The sequence below is a fragment of the Schistocerca cancellata genome, chromosome 6 (assembly GCF_023864275.1).
Source record: "Schistocerca cancellata isolate TAMUIC-IGC-003103 chromosome 6, iqSchCanc2.1, whole genome shotgun sequence".
In the NCBI taxonomy this organism is placed as follows: Eukaryota; Metazoa; Arthropoda; class Insecta; order Orthoptera; family Acrididae; genus Schistocerca; species Schistocerca cancellata.
The window spans coordinates 362,499,806-362,518,932 of NC_064631.1; the positions used below are offsets into that span (position 1 = coordinate 362,499,806).

General features: G+C 39.7%; 1 protein-coding gene across 4 annotated transcripts in view; it reads left to right on the top strand.

Moving 5' to 3' along the window:
* The window catches only part of LOC126190702 (villin-1), a 375,484-nt gene that overhangs the window by 318,513 nt on the left and 37,844 nt on the right, over positions 1-19,127 (top strand). For all 4 annotated transcript variants that reach the window (XM_049931170.1, XM_049931173.1, XM_049931172.1 and 1 more), the window contains 4 exons: positions 1,354-1,635; positions 4,586-4,826; positions 7,059-7,309; positions 17,471-17,657. In XM_049931170.1, the coding sequence (XP_049787127.1) occupies positions 1,354-1,635; positions 4,586-4,826; positions 7,059-7,309; positions 17,471-17,657 (961 nt within the window). The remainder of the gene's footprint in view (positions 1-1,353; positions 1,636-4,585; positions 4,827-7,058; positions 7,310-17,470; positions 17,658-19,127) is intronic.

Sequence of the window (19,127 nt, forward strand, 5' to 3'; positions counted from 1 at the left end):
GTTGAGTGGATGATAATTCTTTTTCTTTATTGGGTCTATTAATTAGAAAAATCACCATACGATATGGTCTACTGATAGCCAGGTCACTAAACAATATGAAGATACATCATCATGAAGCTCATCATTGTTCATATCTTCTGCATAGGATTTGAGCTTTCTGTGTCTTGACATTTAAGTGGATGTAGTTGACACTTCTTTTAGAGCATTCTGTATAACATGTGAATACTAAAATTAAATGTTTTATTACTGAATGTTTTCTGTGAATAATACAATGAACATGTATGAAATCAGGATGTGATGAGTTAAAGTTTGACCACCACATCTGCTTTCACTGAATTAATGAATTAACTGCTGATATGCACAAATTATTATGTGTATATTTAAATGTTTTATCCACCCATTTTATTTTTACTATTATTAAAATTCTAGACATTTGGGGCATTTTAAACGTAAGTCCAACCATATGTTATATTATGATGGTGGTGGTGGTGGGGGGGGGGGGGGTGGAAAGGTGTAAAAAGGAAATGACTGAGCCCTCCCCCTTCCCCAAAATCGAATGCTGGATCTGCTCCAGGTTTGTGTAAAACATTGCCATGTTGACAGGAGTTGCATTGGATCGGGAGAAGATCCACTTACATGGTGATTACTCTGTAATACAGGGTGGTCAGAAACAGTCTGAAAAACTTGTAAGAGCATGCAGGGTATGTTGTGCTGAGAAATAATTATTAAGAAAAAAATTGGTGCATTGTGCCATTTCCATTTTAATTAGGATTGAAATTAGTCAATAAGGATATTGCATGCACAAATTCAAACAGCCTGTCAGCAACAGTGCCACCAAAACTTTTCTCCATTTAGTTTCCTAAAGACAAACATGAGAGAGATACAAAAACTGGACATGGGAAGCTAGCAAGGAAGAAAACTGAGCCAATGGGTGAGCAGCTCACAGGCTATCATCTATGCTATGATAACAACTGATGTCAACTTTATCTGGCGGACCACTTGAATTTGTTCACATGAAGAACTGATTGGCCAACTTCAATGCTAATTAAATTGTAAACAGCACAACATACCAATTTTTTTCTTAACAATTACTTCTCAGCACAACCTATCCTGATAAGTTTTTCAGACTGTTTCTGACTACCCCATACAACAACAGCAAAAGCTATGGAGTACTTTTTGTAGTCAAATCAGAGGGCATGAGTCCTACCCCAGAGCCTGTCCTGGCACTTCACAGCCTTGGTTTTACAATACTCTAATCTTTTTTATGGAGTTATAGCTTTTGTCCCAGTTATTATTGTTATTGTGCTTATCATGATTAAGACACTTACAAACAAATATTTTTCTTTGCTGCAGGTAGCACAGAAGTTAAAGGTAGAGCATGATGCTACATCAGTAGTGTTCCTGGAGGATGGTAGAGAGGAGAAGATGCACCAGTCAGAGAAGAAGGTGTTCTCTGAGTACCTGAATCTGAGGGAGCGATCAGTGAGGAGTGCCGAAGACAGCCCTCCAGATGAGACATTCGAGCAGACTGCCCGCTCCGCTCTCACACTGTACCAGTGCAGTGATGATGGTGGCACTTGCAAAGTTACTGAAATCAAAGCAGGGCCTCTCTACCAGAGTGATCTCATCTCCACTGTAAGTGTTACAACTTGCATCTCCAATCCTCCCCCTTCATTTCAAAACTCTTTGACCTGCTTCCCGTTTGATAACAAAATCCAAATCGTTTACTGCTTCCTTTACATTTATGTTGAGATATTGTCACCTACAATGAAATTTTAATAGGTTTTTAAACAGAATAGTAGTCCATAAACGACTAGAAAGCAGGGTGTATGGTAGAGTTGAGAGTCCACTTCCTTGATGCAATTTTCATGACTTGTGAGCAGACTTATTGTGATGTAGCACACTAGCGGACACATCCCTAACCAACCTCTGTGACAGGATATCTGTTTTAGAACAGCATCTGACTTATTTAACAGAGCAGGTCATCATGTGTGTTTGAATAAAACTAAGAAAGACAAATTTATGAATTGGTGCAGTGATCCAGTCTCCTTTTTTAGAGCACTAAAGTTTATGGCTCTTGGAAGCAACTTACATTTGCACAGCATAGACCATTGTTTGATTTCAGGATTTACTCTTAATATATTGAATTCCCTCATTTCTGTACTATGAATTCAAAAGCAGGCCTTCCTCCCACGATAAAAAGTTCTTTTATTTCTTGATTTCATAATGGAGGTTTTTTAGTATATTTGCCACCTTAATTTTAACACAGCAACACTATACTCCTTTGGGCATTACCTACCATATAACTATGAGCAACAGCACACACAGTGGAGCCCCCTCAGCTCTCCATTAAAAAAAAAAAAGAATTTGCTTCATCAAGCACTATCAGTTTGAAGAGAACCAGAACTTAAGGATATTGCCTTATATGTACTTAGAGATATTTGCTGTGGAGTCTCATTTCATCATTGTCTGCAAAACTAACATCTGTTGCAGTGATATCAACACATACAGACAGACACAGGGCACAGTGGAAAAAAATCAGCTTATCAGCTCAGAGTGGATGGATGCTCAAAGAAACAGTCAACTGATACTCTTGAAGTTCTATACTCTATGTCCTTAATATTTATTTCATAAAAACAAGTGGCAAAAGTTGGTCCAGAAAACAGTGTGACCATGACAAAATTCTAGGAAGAAGAGCATCAGAGTGAACCACAGAAACTGATTCTGAAACATGGAAAAGCAGCTTCTGTGATGAATGGTACCGATGCAGTCATCTGAGGATAATTCTGATACATAAAGAAGTTGCTTCTTTGAGGAATGGTCTGATGAAATCAACTGGAGATAAATAATTACCCATAAATAAAATCATTACTGCTGGCTTAGAACAGTCTGTTAGTTAGTTACTTGTTTATTTTTCTTAAGCACATTCTTGAAGTATTACATCTAGTTTTTGATCAATGGTTGCTCAGTTTTTCTTCATCTACACCCATACTCTGCAAACCTTTGTGAATTGCATGGTAAAGAGTACTCCCCATTGTACTACATATCAGGGTTTCTTGTCATTCCATTTGCAAACAGAATGTGGGGAGAATGACTGTTTAAATGTCTCTGCGCACGCTGTAATCAGTCTGATCTGCAATTTACAGTCCTGTGGAAACATCACATAGAGAGCAGCAGTATATTCCTAGATTCTTCACTCAACATTGATTCTCTAAGCTTTGTATGCAGACTTTCACAGGATATTTGCCATCTATGTTCAATCAACTGCCTGCAAGTTTCTCAGATTTTCCTTGGTGCTCTCACATGCATCAAACAAACATGTGACCATTCTTGCTGTCTTTCTTTGTATGTCTGTATATCTTCAAACTCCCCTTTTAGTCTCACTTGGTGTGGCTCCCACATGTTGAGCAGTATTATAAGGTATGGGACACATGTGAGATATGTAAACAGTCTCATTTGCAGATGAATTACATTTTTCTAGTAACCTGCCTGCCTTACCAACAATTACATCTGTGACAATTCCATTTCATACACTCACAACTAGTTACACCCAGCTATTTGAATTGGGTTAACCAATTCCAGGTGCAACGCCTTGACACTGGAATCATGGACTACTACTTTCCTATGTTTTATGAAATGTACAATTACATTTCCAAACATTTAAAGCAAGTCACCAATCTTTGCAAGAGTTTGAAATCTTGATAAGATCTTACAAAATATCCATGCCACTTTTTTCTGATAGTATTTCATTTATAAATAACTACATCAACTGCAAATAGCTGACATTACTATTGATATTGTCTATTGGGTCATTAACATGGACAACAAGATTCCCAATAAACTTCCCTAGAGTACACCTGTAGTTACTTCTACATCTGTCAATGACTCACCTTCCAAGATAACATGCTGCATCCTCTCTAACAGAAATCCTCAATTCAGTCACAAATTTGATTTGATACAACATGCATATTTGTGTAACATGTAACTTGTTTTCACAGTTCGCCATACATGTTGCATTTCTCTGTTTGAAGTCAGTGTCCTGTGTTGCTTAGAGTGATAAGGAGTTTAGGACTTCCCTAGTTTTCAACTAATGAAAGAAAGCTTCCACTCTTCTGTACTTACAATTAAATTTTCCAAAGAATAAAATTTCATTTATTGCAATATGTTCTATTTTCCAGTCAGATCTGTGTATTTAATGAGCTAATTTATGATAAGATAGATAAAAATGAAGGTAAACCATTTTTTGGAGAGAACACTGGTTGTTAAACAGAGTTAGTCAGATCTGTGTATTTAGTGAGCCAATTTATGATAAGATAGATAAAAATGAAGGTCAACCATTTCTTGGAGGGACCACTGGTTGTTAAACAGAGTTAAACTCTGTTGCTGGAAGTAAAGTTATGGGCTTGGATTCATTGCAAAAAGTAATTATGTCATGGCATCTTCAGCTACTGCACCATATTTTCTCAGTGGTACTCAAATTATTTATTAAAATATTTTTGTGATTTATGTGTAAGCATTGTGAGTGAAATATAATAAGGATGGCTATATGCATACGTTGAGCATTCTCTTACAATTCCTTTTTCAGGACTCCTTTATTATTGACAATGGTCAATATGGTATATGGGTTTGGATCGGAAAGAAAGCCTCACAAAAGGAGAGATCTGAAGCAATGGCAAATGCAAATGGATTTGTGACGAAGAAAGGATATCCTGTCACAACACCTGTGACCCGTGTTGTAGATGGTGGTGAACCAGTAGAATTTAAGATGTTGTTTTCATCTTGGAAGGACAAGAATCAAACTACAGGAATTGGAAAAGCAGCTACAGGTGATTTTGTAGCTTGTTTTAGTACAATCTGAATATTTTAAAGTGACTATATAAATTGACTGTAGTTAAATTATGACTTGGTGAACAGAAAAGATCAGTTAATTATTTCTTTTTCTGTTAATTTCATTACTGAATTGCATTAGGTAAGGTGTGTTTCATCCAAAAGTACTTTGTCTGTGACAGTATTCATTCACCACAAACAAACTACAATTTTAATGGTAATGAAAGTTATGGAGTTCCAAAAACTTAGGTGTCACAGAGTGGATATTAATTTGTAAGAATGTTAGGCACTCCATTTGCATGGTCACGTTATTGAGTTCACTTAGCATTGCTTAGATGACATAATCTAATAGAGTTCTGTATTAACTGAAAATGAGTTTGTTTCATACCATGTAATATTTGGTATTACAATTAAATTTTCTCTATTTAACATGCTATAACATGGAAACTAATTACTGTATGAGTACAAAACTTAGTAGCATTAATGTCAAGGACATGGGGAAGAGAAATAATGCAGAATCAGTTCAGTTGAAAAACTTTTAATGTGCTGCTATGGTACATCAATACGGCACCCATCAGTGACCAGAAGAGTCTGAAAGTGTAGGATTGCATTCTGCAGAGAAGAACAAAGCATGTCCATAGGTATGATGGCTACCTCTCTTTTTATGCTGCACTGCACTCCAGATCAGCACATGTGTGAATGTTCCAATGGTAAACCCTGTCCTTCAGGTAGCCCCATAACCAGAAATGACAGGTAGTGAGATCAGATGATCATGCTGCCCAAGCATTTCGAAACAATTGGCTGATAATTTGATCATTTCCAAATGTATTTCGGAGAAGAAGGTGAACTTCACATTCAATGTGCAGTGGTGCCCCACTTTGCATGAAAACTGTTGAGTTCAATGTGTCTCTTTCCTGTAGGACAGGTATGACATGCTGGCGAAGCACATTGAAGTAACACTTTGGTCCTTGAGCACCAACCTGTCCAAAAAAGAATAGCTCTGTGATGAATGTAGCCATGAAGCCACACCATGCTATGACACATTCACCATACAGAGGAACTTCATGCACAATGACTGGAAGTGAAGATCACCTCACTCAGAAATTCTATGTGTTCATCTCACCTGCCAGAGAAAAATGAACTTCGTCTATCCATAGGATGGTCCAGGGCCATCCCTCATCAACTTCAATCTTTGTGAGAAAGTGGAGAGCAATTTCAACACATCGTTGTGCATCCTGTGGTGAAAGCTGCTGTATAATATGGGTCTTGTACAGATACTATTTAACAATAGTTGAAAACACCTTCCATACAGTGGACTACAGGATGTTCAACTATCATGACACAGCATGCACACTGCCTGACAATCGGGAATTGCACACAGAATTGTCTGCCATAGCAATAGCAATTTCATCAACCACCTGTTGTGCAATCAGTTGTCATCCTCTTCCCAGAGTGACACCCAATTCTCCAGTTGATTTGAACTTTTTCATCATGCTCAGCGCAGTAGGTGGAGAAAAAGAACCCTTCTATAATCATTTCAGCCAGCAATATTCTTAAAGTGCAGCTACACCATTACTGTTGTTTTAGAAATAGACCTTCACCAATAATGCCCTGCTCCTTTTGTCCAAGCTCATGTTGATGCGTAAACAAGTGCACTGCGACTGGTCAGGTGTGTGAGAGTATGAATCATGATGACTGATCATGGCACCTGGTGTCCATAGTTGGAACTAGATGGTGGCACTGTAACGCAAGGAAATCATGCACCCCATGCTCTGGACATTAATGCTACCAAGTTTGGTACTTGTATGGTAATTAGTTTCCATGTTATAACATGTCAAATGGGGAAAGTTTAATTATAGCCAGCTGGTATATTAGCTGTAAACCAATCACAAATGGTACTTCCAAAACTGACAGTGATTCATTAAAAATGTCGATGTACTGCCCGGATGTGCCCATTTTACTTTAACAGTAGCGTTGGAGGACAATTCTTTGTAAATGCTACCCACTCGTTCTGCAGAACATCAGATTGTAAGACAGTCATTAGCCAGATGAAGAGAAACAGATGCCTTCAAGCAGTATGTCGACAAGTGGACATGAAAGTTTCAGTGATTACAATGTTGTTGTTGTTGCTGCTGCTGTTGTTGTTGTTGTTGTTGTTGTTGTTGTCATTTCTGCTGCTGCTGCTGTTGTTTTAAGAAAGTTAATGACTTTGGTTGAAATAAATTTTTCAGTGAACCACATTGCAGTTACTGTTCATACAAAACTTGATGCATCAACACTTCATGAGAAACCACAACTGGCTGCAAAATCTCAGCTAGTTGATGATGGTTCTGGAACAAAAGAAGTATGGAGAGTGAATAATTTTGAACTGGATAAACTGCCACAAGATCGGCATGGGTTGTTCTTTGAAGGAGATTCTTACGTCATTCATTACAAATACAACGTGGGCAGTCAAGAAAATCACATCATTTATTATTGGCTGGTTAGTATACATGTGTCTTAAATTAGTCTTGCTTGGAGTTTCTGTCTTTCCTAAATGTGGTAGAGTTCTCTTGAGCAAGATTCTCGGTGACCTCCATAAATCTTCTGTCTATTTCAACTTATTTTCTACTACAGGAAAATACATATGACTAAAAAAAACTAAATAGTTTCCATAAAACATACAACAATTTCTGTTTTGATCCAATTGCTATTTTTTATTCAGTCATTATAATACTGTATGCTTCAAAATTGATTATTGTGTTCTGATTTTTATGTTGTATACAAGAAATGTTGTTGTTATTGGTAGTATGTCTGAAAAATTGTTTTAACTTTGTAGAAGAAGGTATTCCTCAGCTAATTTAGAGTGAATAATTGACATGATAGCTACCAATACAATGAAATTGGATTTTCTCATGTTGAAAAATGAGAAGTAGTGATCTGTTCTACTCGGCAAAAAACTTCCTATAGCCAAAATTGCATTTATTTATTTTGCTGTCATCTTCAAAAATTTTTGTTACTAAATGTGGTCATTGTGTGTTGGAGCCTCATACTAAGTTGTCACATTAGCAGATAAAATGTAGTACTTTATACAACATTTAAAATCAAAAAGCAACTTGTGCACATGGCCATGTCCATATATGTTGTGCTCACAGATGATTGTTAAGTCTTGAAAATCACAATACCATTACACAGTAAAATGTACATTAGCACATCTGTTTATGTTAGCTTGACATGTTCCATTCATTGATGATAAGGATCATCAATGTGATTTTTAAGACTTAACAATCATCTGTGAGCACTACATATACGGATATGGTTGTGAAAACAAGGTTCTTTTTTATTGTAAATGTTTCGTTGCTCATAAACCTTCGCATTATGTGCTACATTTTATCCACTAACATAACAATGTAGCATGAGGTTCCAACTCACAATGAATATGTTTTGTAAGTAAAATTCAAACTTATGTACAAGGATGATGAGGATTAGCTATTAACATGTTGAGATAGTTTAATCTTAAGAATACAGCTCAGTTAAATATAACAGATACAGCACTGCAAGGACCTTTGGTGCAATCCATAGGAATTCATAGATGTGGCAGAAAAATGAAAAAGATGTATCTGTATAGGTCCCATAGCTATGGAAGAACTGTCACAGGTGTCTAAGGAAATGAACTGTTTCTCTCAGTTCATACGAGAATCCAATCATGGCCCTCTCCCACATCCTCTCACCTAACAACCCATTGGCCACCTTCCAAGAATTTCTTACCTCCAACTTGGCCTCACCATACTTTCCCAGTTCCCTTCCTCAGAACAACAACCTTTCAGCAGATGAAAGAATAGCCATACACAACCTCAGAACAAATCCTGACCCAATCATCCTACCTGCAGACAAAGGTTCCAGCACTGTTGTTATGAATCACAGTACTACATGACAGAAGGCTTCTGCCAATTATCTGACTCCTCCACTCATACACTTTGCCAAAGTGATCCTGGCCCAGAAGTCCAACACAACCTTCATTACCTGCTTAAAGCCTTAGGCCCTTCCCTCCTCACCCCTATGACACCCTGCACATCCTTCTTCTACATGCTACCCGAAATCCACAAACCCAATAATCCTAGATGCCCCATTGTGGCTGGCTATTGTGGCCCCACCAAAAGAATCGCCTATAATCTAGCCTCCCATGTCAAAGATAGCAACCATTTCCTTAACCATCTCTCCACCATCTCCACCCATTTATCTCCTAGATCCCTACCTGTTGCTGTTGATGCCACCTCTGACATCTGCAACATCTGACATGACCATGGTGTTGCCACTATTGAACACTACCTTTCCCAACATCTTTCAGATTCCAAACCCACCACCTCATTGCTCATACACCTTACTAACTTTATCCTAACCCATAATTACTTCTTCTTTAAAGAGAAGATATGCAAACAAACCCACAGCATAGCCATGGGTGCCTGCATGGCACCCTCCTATGCCAGACCTTCTTAGGCTTCCAAAATGCTGAACCCCTGGTCTGTTAAATTTCATTGATAATGTCTTCATGATCTGAACTCAGGGCCAAGACATCCTATCTTCATTCCTTCACAACCTCAACACCTTCTCTCCCATCCACTTCACCTGATCATCCTCAACCCAGCATGCCACCTTCCTAGACATTGACCTCCTGCTCTCTGATTGCTCCATCCAGTCCTCTGTCTACATTAAGCTCAACAACCACCAACAGTACCTGCATTTTGGTAGTGCCATCCCTTTCACACCAAAAAATCCTTCCTATACAGCCTGGCCACCCATTGATGGTGTATCTGCAATGACAAGAACTCTGTTGATGAGTGTGCTGAAGGTCTCACCAAGACTGTCATAGGCAGGCACCATGCCACAGATCTGGGCTGAAAACAGGTCTCCCATGCCATTTTCCTCTTATGCCCCCAATTCTCCCACCATCCCATGAACCAGCCACAAAGGAGTGTCCCTTTGTCACCCAGCAATACCCCAAACTGGAACAACTGATCCACATCCTTCACAATCACTTTTATTACCTATCATCATGCTCTGAAACAAGGGACACCCTACTTGAGAGCCTTCCCATCTCTCCTGAAATGATGTTCCATCACCCATCCAACCTGAGTGTGCTGAAGGTCTCACCAAGACTGTTGTTGACAGGCACCATGCCACAGATCTAGGCCGAAAACAGGTCTCCCATGCCATTTTCCTCTTATGCCCCCAATTCTCCCACCATCCCACGAACCACCTACAAAGGAGTGTCGCTTTGTCACCCAGCAATACCCCAAACTGGAACAACTGAACCACATCCTTCACAAGCACTTTTATTACCTATCATCATGCTCTGAAATAAGGGACAGCCTACTTGAGAGTCTGCCCACCTCTCCTGAAGTGATGTTCCATCACCCATCCAACCTCCAAAACATCCTAGTCCATCCCTATGCTACTGTCAGTCCCAACCTCTTGTCATAAGGATCATTTCCTTGTGGAAGACCCAGGTGCAAGATCTGTCCAATCCACCCACCATCACTTCCAGTTCTGCCACAAGTTTAACCTAACCCATCAGAGGCTGGGCCAACTTCAAAGCAGCCATGTCATATAACAGCTCTGCTGCAATCATTTCACAGCTTTTTATATTGACATGACTGCTAACCAGCTGTCCACTAGAAAGAACAGCTACCACCAAACTGTAGCAAAGTAGATCACGTGGTGGCACAACATGCAGCTGAACATAACATGATTTAGTTCAATGGCTGCTGCACTACCTGAGCCATCTGTGCCTTCCCCTGTGCCACCAGCTTTTTTGAGCTGCACAGATGTGAATTATCCTTAAAACAAATTCTCCACTCCTGTAATTATCCCAGTCTCAACCCATGGCAAAGTGGTGTACCTACACCCTCCACCTGACAGTTTCCACCCACTCTGTCCTATCACCTCCTCCCCAATCTCATCTGCCACTCTCTCTGTTTGCTCCTCTCTGCCAGTGCATCTGCTCATCTTCGCCCACTCCTCTCCTTTTTCACACCATTTTCCCCATGTTGATGTGCCACAACGTTGCGATACTGTGCCTGTGCCTTTTTCCTGCACACTCTGATAGATTATGCTCCTCTCTCTCCCATCTGTAGACTGCTATCCCTTCCCTTCCCCACCCGCTCCAGGTTTCTGCTTCCATTCCATGTGAAAGTTGTATTCTGGTCTGAGCTGCCAGAGCTGGCAGTCATGTGTGGTGAGATGTGCTTGCTTGAGTGAACAAATGGTGTGCATTTCTCTATCTTGTTCTGATGAAGGCTGTGGCCACTCTTTTAATGGTGCGTATCTGCAACTTAACATGTTGTCTTTATGATGAGTAGCAATCTATCTTTTCCTTCATTGTTGATACTCCAACCTGGAGTTTCCATTGTTTAATACAGTAGTAAGCTGTATGTCATCTACAGTTCAGAGATACCAATGGGGAGATGGAATGATATGTTATGCTGGATTAGAATAAGAAAAAGAGAAAATGGCAAGTGGAAAGAATAATGTTAGCAAAATATAACAAATAATGAGAGAAAAAAGAGAAACAATGTTGCAATTATGTAGGAGATGAGACAGAGGTGATGGACACCCTTGCCCTGATTTTTCCAGAACCTCAACACCCCATTAACTTCACCTTGTCTTTCTCAGCCAAACAAGTCACCTTCCTTGATGTCAATGTCCATCTAAAGGATGGCTGCCTCAGTCCATATTAAACCTAGCAAACCATTCACTGCCTCCTTTGCTTTAGTCGTTAAACAGCCAGTGCAGAAAGCTGATGCCTGCTACACAAATTGAGGTTGCTAGTATCAGGACTAGCAACTGTGTTTGTCAGTGCACTTTTGCTGCTGCAGTTACTTCAAAGCCTGCCACTCCCTCCAAAACTTCAGAAAAATCTGTGGGTGCTGACATTGTGAAGATCCCTGTCCCTCCAGAGGATCAGTCTGGTATGCCATCCAGTGCTGCCACAACCACAGCTGTGGTTGTGGCTGCAAAGACTACCCAGGGAAAAGATTGAAGGCAAAACATCCACCACAGATGGAGTCAGGAAGCAAATAGCATGACGATGCCAACATCATCTTCTCTAATATCTCTCTAGATTCTTCTTTAGAGGTGATGGACCATAATGTTGGACTGGGCAATCATTTTTCCCCAAGACTGAGCCTCCACCCATTGCAGGCTACAGCAATAATTATTGTTGCTGATGTAAAGTAAGCTCGTGTGTCAACGTCTATTCCTACTGTAAATATGTGATGTGCTCATACAATAAATCCTATTAGTCCAATTGATAATATAGCATAAATTATACCTAGTGTTCCAAATGATTCAATTTTTCCTCTTTCTTGACATACAATGTGAGAGATAATTCCAAATCCTGGAAGAATTAGAATGTAAACTTCTGGGTGTCCAAAGAATCAAAATAAATGTTGATATAGAATTGGGTCACCTCCTCCTCCCTCCATATCAGAAAGTCAGGATGAAAGTGCTCCCCCATGATACCTGTAGATGGCTCCTATCCTTCAGTGAAACATTAATGGGTTCAGGACACATGTGGAGGATCTGAAGCTCCTACCACAGGAATGCACACTGTGCATGGATTTGCAGAAAACACGTTTGAAAGCATCTGATTCCCCCGTACTATGGGGCTATACACTCTAATGCAAGGATGACTCGACTGGGAAAGAGCCAAGGGAGGAGTTGCTGTGTTTGTAAATAGCACACACCACTCCTCTGCTCTCCCCCTGGATACCACATATGTTGAAGGATTACATTTTACTCACTGTATTTACATCCGTCTAATGAAGTAGCCCCTGAGGCTACCACAAATCTTATGGAACAACTCCCCCACCCATTTCTCCTCCTGGGAGACTCGAATGCTCATCATGTCTTATGGGGCTCAACCTCCACTTTCCCTCTGGGTTGAGCTTTAGAGAGCCTCATGACATCTCAGAGCTGTGTGTCCTAAACACTGGTACTCCCACTCATTTCTGTGGTGCCACTTGATCACTCTCAGCCATTCACCTCACTTTCCGCTCTCCAGCCCTTCAGTGGGAAGTCATTGATGACCATCATTCCAGTGACAGGTTCCCACTATGCATTCATGTACTGGATGGTCCATTACCCGAAGAGAAGTCACCGAAATGTATGGTCAGCAGGGCTAACTGGATGTCATTCAGCAAGCTGGCTGTATTTGAACACCATGACAGTGTCCAGGAATGAGTGGATCGCATTACACAAGTGATCCATCATGCTACTGACCTATCCATCCCAAAGTCCTCAGGTCATCTTAGGAGGTGATGTGTACCTCACTGGACAGATGAGTGCCATTCAGCAATCTGGAAGAGGCGTGCAGCACTTCAACGGTTTAAATGCAGACCAACAGCTGACATCATCAGGATCTTTTGAGTCACAAGGATCAAGGCTCAGTGTGTCACTAAGGAGAGCAAGGAAAGGTCATCACCAACGTTCCTGGACTGCACCAACTGTTCCACTTCTACTGCAAAAGCATAGGAAACCATTTGGAGGATTTTTGGCAGACACAGTCATTCACCAATAGCAGCTGTGTCTCCAAACAATACCAAGAGACATCACTCAGACACTGACCAAGCACTCTGCAAAAACTACCTCCAATGCAAGACAGGATCCGGCGTTTTGTCACTACTATGCAACAATAATGAGGGGCAAGTTGGACTTCATATCCAACAGTTTTGAGGCCTACAACTCCCCTTTCTCCATGTGGTAGATGGAATTGGCCCTGTCTTAGATTCATAACATAGCACCCAGTCACAACCAATTCTGGTATTAAATACTTCGACATTTTCCATTGTTGGCTATGGAAATCCTCCACAAATGTTTTACTCTCATATGACAAGCAAGCAACTTTCCCAAATCATGGATGGAGGCATTTCTGATACCTCTTCTCAAACAAGGAAAGAACTGTGCATGTTACAGTAGTTACAGGAGTATGCAGCTAATGAGCTGTGACAGAAAGACTGCATAACAATTGTTTGATCTGTTTGTCAGAGACCAGGCAACTCTTTAGTTGCTCTCATTGTGGATTCTGGAGGTTCCAGTCCATTGTTGATAACCTGACCCTGCTAGAGGCAGCTGTTCAGCAGTATTTCCTATGTAAACATCACTGTATTGGCATCTTCTTTGATATCAGTAAGGCATATGACACTACTTGGAGACACAGCGTGTTTGTGCAACTGCATCAATGGGGCTTTCATGACCGTCTCCCCATCTTCATAAGGTGTTTTGTGTCTCAGCATTTTTAATACCCATGCTGTCTGACCACTTTGAGCAGGAGAATGGCATGTAAGTTCCTCTATTTTAGTTAACATTCAAACGAATGTGGTTAGGGTTTCAAAGTTCTGTGAACTGTCCAACATTTTCCCAAGATTTTAGGGAGATGGTTTTAAGGTGTTAACAGGGTATCTAGCTCATCCATGTTTTTTGTAAGCATCAGACAGTCACATTTTAAGGAGCCTTTCTTTTAGCACCTCTGTTGTTTTACTCAAGCTTTACTCTCCTGTATAGTACATTTTGGTATTTCTTCATTGTCTTAGAATATCCATTAATATTTTTTCCATTTCATCCACATTTGTTTCTTTTAATGTGTGTCAGGGGTCTGATAATGTTGATAACCTAGCTGTAGAGTGCCTGTATCTCTAAACTCTCTCTCTCTCTCTCTCTCTCTCTCTCTCTCTCTCACACACACACACACACACACACACACACACATACACACACACACACACACACACACACACATACACTAACTTCTGTAATATCATATGGACAAATTTTGGGTGTTGTATGTATGTACAGTGTACTGTACATATGTAACTTTGTGTTTCTTAATGTTTTAATCCATTCATTACAATGAGTGGTAGGAGTAAGAAAAAATTTGTGCCATTGAATGTGAAGCTGGAGTCTTTGGAAAGACTAGACAAAGGAGAAACACTAAAAAAACATGCTACAGAGTATGGGGTCAGTGAAGTAACAGTTGGCATAGAAACAGAGACAAAATTTAGAAATTTTCATCAAACAAGGGTTCTATTTCACCATCTGAATGGAAGTCAGTGAAGAAATATGGGTACGAAAAAATGACTGAAGCTTTATCTGTTTGTTTTACTCAGCAAAGACAAAAAGGAAATCCAATTTCAGGGCCTATTCTGCAAGAAAAAATGATGATTTTACTGCAGGTTCAGGGTGGCTGGATAGGTGGAAGAAGCAATACAGAATAAGGCAGCTTGGAATTTTCGATGAAAAACTTACTGCAGATTCTCAAACTGTTACACAATTTTGTGAGAAATTAAGAAGAATTATACAAGAAGTAAATCTTACTCCTGATCAGCTGTATAACTTGATGAAATATGTCCTAATTATAAAATTGTTCCATCTAAAACTCTAGCCTCAAAATAAGAAAAAGCTTCCCTGGGCTACAAAAAACATAAAGAGAGGCTAACAGTTCTTGCTGCATGGAACACAAGTGGAGACCACAAACTAAAGCTGCAGGTAATAGAGAAGTCTACTAAGCCTAGAGCTTTTAAAAATTATCACTGCTTCTGCACTGCCTGTTACATATGGCCACCAAAAATCTGCTTCGATAGACAAAAATATTTCTAAGAAATGGTTTTTCAAAGAATTTGTTCCAGAGACCAAAAGATGCCTAAAGAAAAAGTGCTTTCTTCCAAAGCAATCTTAACACTTGACAACACTGGTTCACATCCTGATGAGTAAGAATTACAGTGTGACGGTATTTGGGCATTGTTGTTATCCCGAGTCTAATACAGACCATGGACCAAGAGGTTTTACAATACTTCTACAAACAACAGAAGATCATGAAACCATCAATAAATTTATAAAAAAAATAGTTCACTGGATAACAAATTCATGGAATGAAATAAAGCCACAGACACTAAAAAGTCTTGGAACCAGATTTTATGGAATGAAGTGAATACCTACAGTGCAGATGAAGATTAGCTATCATTGGCATAACTGATGAGAAACCTTGCTGGATGTGAAAATACAATGCGAGTGATGTTGCAGAATGGATGAACAGTGACAAACAGATTGAACCAACCAATCTTGCAATTGTTGAAATGGTTAGTGAACCCACTCAAGACAGTCAAGACAAGGAATTACCTGAAGAAATTGCACCATTGATCTCTCACACCAAGGGTTTGGCAGTGCTCGATGTGGCACTGCATTCTATCGAGCAGCAAGCAGAAGCTTCTTCAACTGACAACATGCTTCTTAGAAGATGGCACGACATTGCTGCTAAAAAGCAAGGTTCTATTTTAAAACAAAGGACTATGGACAATTTCTTTAAAATGTAACTTATACTTCTGCAACTTGCAAAATCCATGATGGAATGTAACAATATTATGGAAAGAAAGTTGCTACTCACCATATAGCGGAGATGCTGTGTTGCCGATAGGCACAAAAAAAAGACAGTCATTAATAAAGATTTCCGCCAGTAAGGCCTTTGTCAAAAATAGATGACACATACACACAAACACTCACACTCACACAAATGCAACTCTCACACACACATGACTGCAGTCTCTGGCAGATGAAGCCACACAGTGAGGTGCAGCACCAATGCATGATGGGAGTGACGATGGGGTGGGGGTAAGGAGGAGGCTGGGGTGGGAAGGAGGAGGGACAATAAGGTAGGAGTGGCACACAGTGAAGTGCTATTGAGGAGTGTGCAGGAATGAGGTGGAGAGAGGTTAGGTAGAGAGGGTAGGGGTGGATGAGGGTATTGTTTATATTTGATTGCTGATGGAATTCCACTATGGGATGTTGGGAAGGATGGTGGGTAGGACCTTCTTCATTTCAGGGCATGGTGAGAGGTAGTTGAAACCCAGGCACAGAATGTGATTCAGTTGCTCCAGTTGTGGGTAGTACTGAGTCAGTAGTAACTTACTCTGTAACATATCCTCTCAACAGATCACTCTCTTGGAATTAACATCCATTAGCTGATAATGAACTAACAGGCTGACCACCAGCACCACTTTTGTGCATCCTTGGTGTTAGAAATGTATCTTTTCTATTATTTTTCTTCTTTCACTTAGATTCTTCTACTACTCTCTCTGTAATTATTACACTTCATTTGTATTATCCTTTCAACTTGCCACTTTCTCCTCTTCTTCTAATCCATCTTTATTTCTCATACTATGCCTTCCTGTTATCATCTCTAAACTGATGCTGGCACACTGCTTACTAACATGCTGTCAGTGACTTCCATCTCTCTGACACATTTTTGTTCATTTTTACTTGCATTCTTCATTTAATATATTGGATCAATCTTAGCTTAGCTTCTGAATGCCTTACCCCTCCTCTCCCTTCTTTTCCTGTTTGGTCTTCCCCAAGTAATTTCTCTTTCTTTTATGAAGCAGAAACTTGACTTTACATGTGCTAACAGTGTTATTGCCTTTTTTGTGAGTTCTAATCAGTCATACTGCAAGCTTACAGAAAACAGGTGCTGACATGCTCATCTTTCTCTTTGTGAATTTAACAGTATTGTGAAATGCCTTCCAGTCATGTCATTAATTATAAAATATGTGCATAAGATATAAATGATCTACTGGAATGTTGTCATTACTCAGAACAGTGAAATTTTAATTTTCAGGGTCTACACTCACCTGCAGATGAACGTGGTACTGCTGCCTTGAAGACTGTTGAGATGGACACTGCATTAGGAGGTATAGCTGTACAAGTACGTGTTGTCCAAGGCAAGGAGCCACCACACTTCCTCACCATCTTCAAAGGCCGGATGCTCATTATGGGTGGAGGCCATACATCATCATTTGAAAAAGGTGTGTTTTTCTTTACAGTTATCTTTGTTTAGATTATGCTCTTGTGTTCATCTGCAAAGTGCTACCATGTGACTTGTCTCATATACCTGTTACCACAGGGTAGTGACGATATTGTGTTTTTTGGCATAGAAAGGAAGAAGCTATTGATGGACAGGTAACTTCAGATACAGTTTCAGTTTCAGTATTCAGTATTCAGTATTCAGTTTATTCACCATTGACCACTTACAGCGGAATAAATATACAATTAACAATAACTTTACAGTAAAGTTTTTTACAATTTAATTCCTTTTCTCTTAGGAATATCCTTATATACTAATGTCAATGCTTATTTCAAAATATTCTGTTATCTTATAAAATGGGTGTTTGAGAAGCCAGTCATAAACCTTACGTTTGAAAATATTATTGGTCAGTGACCGAGCAGATGCTGGAAGTTTATTGAAGAGTTTTAAACTCATTATTTTGTGTGAGTTTGTAGTCTTTGTGAGTCTGTGTCTTGGTATGTCAAAGTCCAGTTTGCCTCTGGTGTTGTGGGGATGTATGTTCTCTCTGGTCTCGAACTCATTTAAGTTGCTTTTGACATAAAGCAGTGCTGTGTAGATGTATAGATTCACCACAGTTAATATCATGTGCTTGATAAAGAGGGGACGGCAGTGTTCCTTGGGCTTAGCTTTGCTTATTATTCTGATTACTTTTTTTTGAATTTTCAGAATTTCACTGACAAAGCAAGAATGTCCCCATTACAATATGCCGTAGGAAATGTGTGACTGAAAGAGGCCAAAATATACCACCTTTAGATACTCATCAGTGACTACATCTGTCAGTCTCCAGATGAGATAACACACTCGTGCTATTCTTTTGCAGATATGGCTAATGTGTTCCCCCCAGTTTAATTTTGAGTCAATGTGGAATCCTAACAATTTTATTGATTTGCTTTCAACAGCTGTAGTTAAACCCAGAATTAGTTCTTGTGTTTTATCAGGATTACACAGGAGCTCATTAGAAGAAAACCAATCCATTACTAGTTCTAGTTTTTCCTGTGTTGCCTGATGCAGTTCTGTTGTGTCATGGTGTGTATTGAGCAACGTTGTATCATCTGCATAACAGACAACTGAATTTGCTCCTACATGGTAAGGCAAGTCATTAATTGCAATGATAAACAGAAAAGGACCTAGGACCGAGCCCTGAGGCACTCCAGTCCGAACTTCCTTCAGTGAGGAGCATCTATTTTTAATTGATACATACTGTCTCCTGTTACTTAAGTATGATTCGATTACATCCAAAGATGGTTTGTGTATGCCATAAAATTCCAGTTTTGCAAGTAGGGTGTTAGATGGTATGCAGTCGAAGGCTTTGCTAAGATCGCACAGTACGACTGATACTAGATCCTTATTTTCGAATGCTGTTAACACCTGGTTAACAACTTCAGTGACAGCAGTAGTAGTGTTTTTACCATGCTGATATGCAAACTGT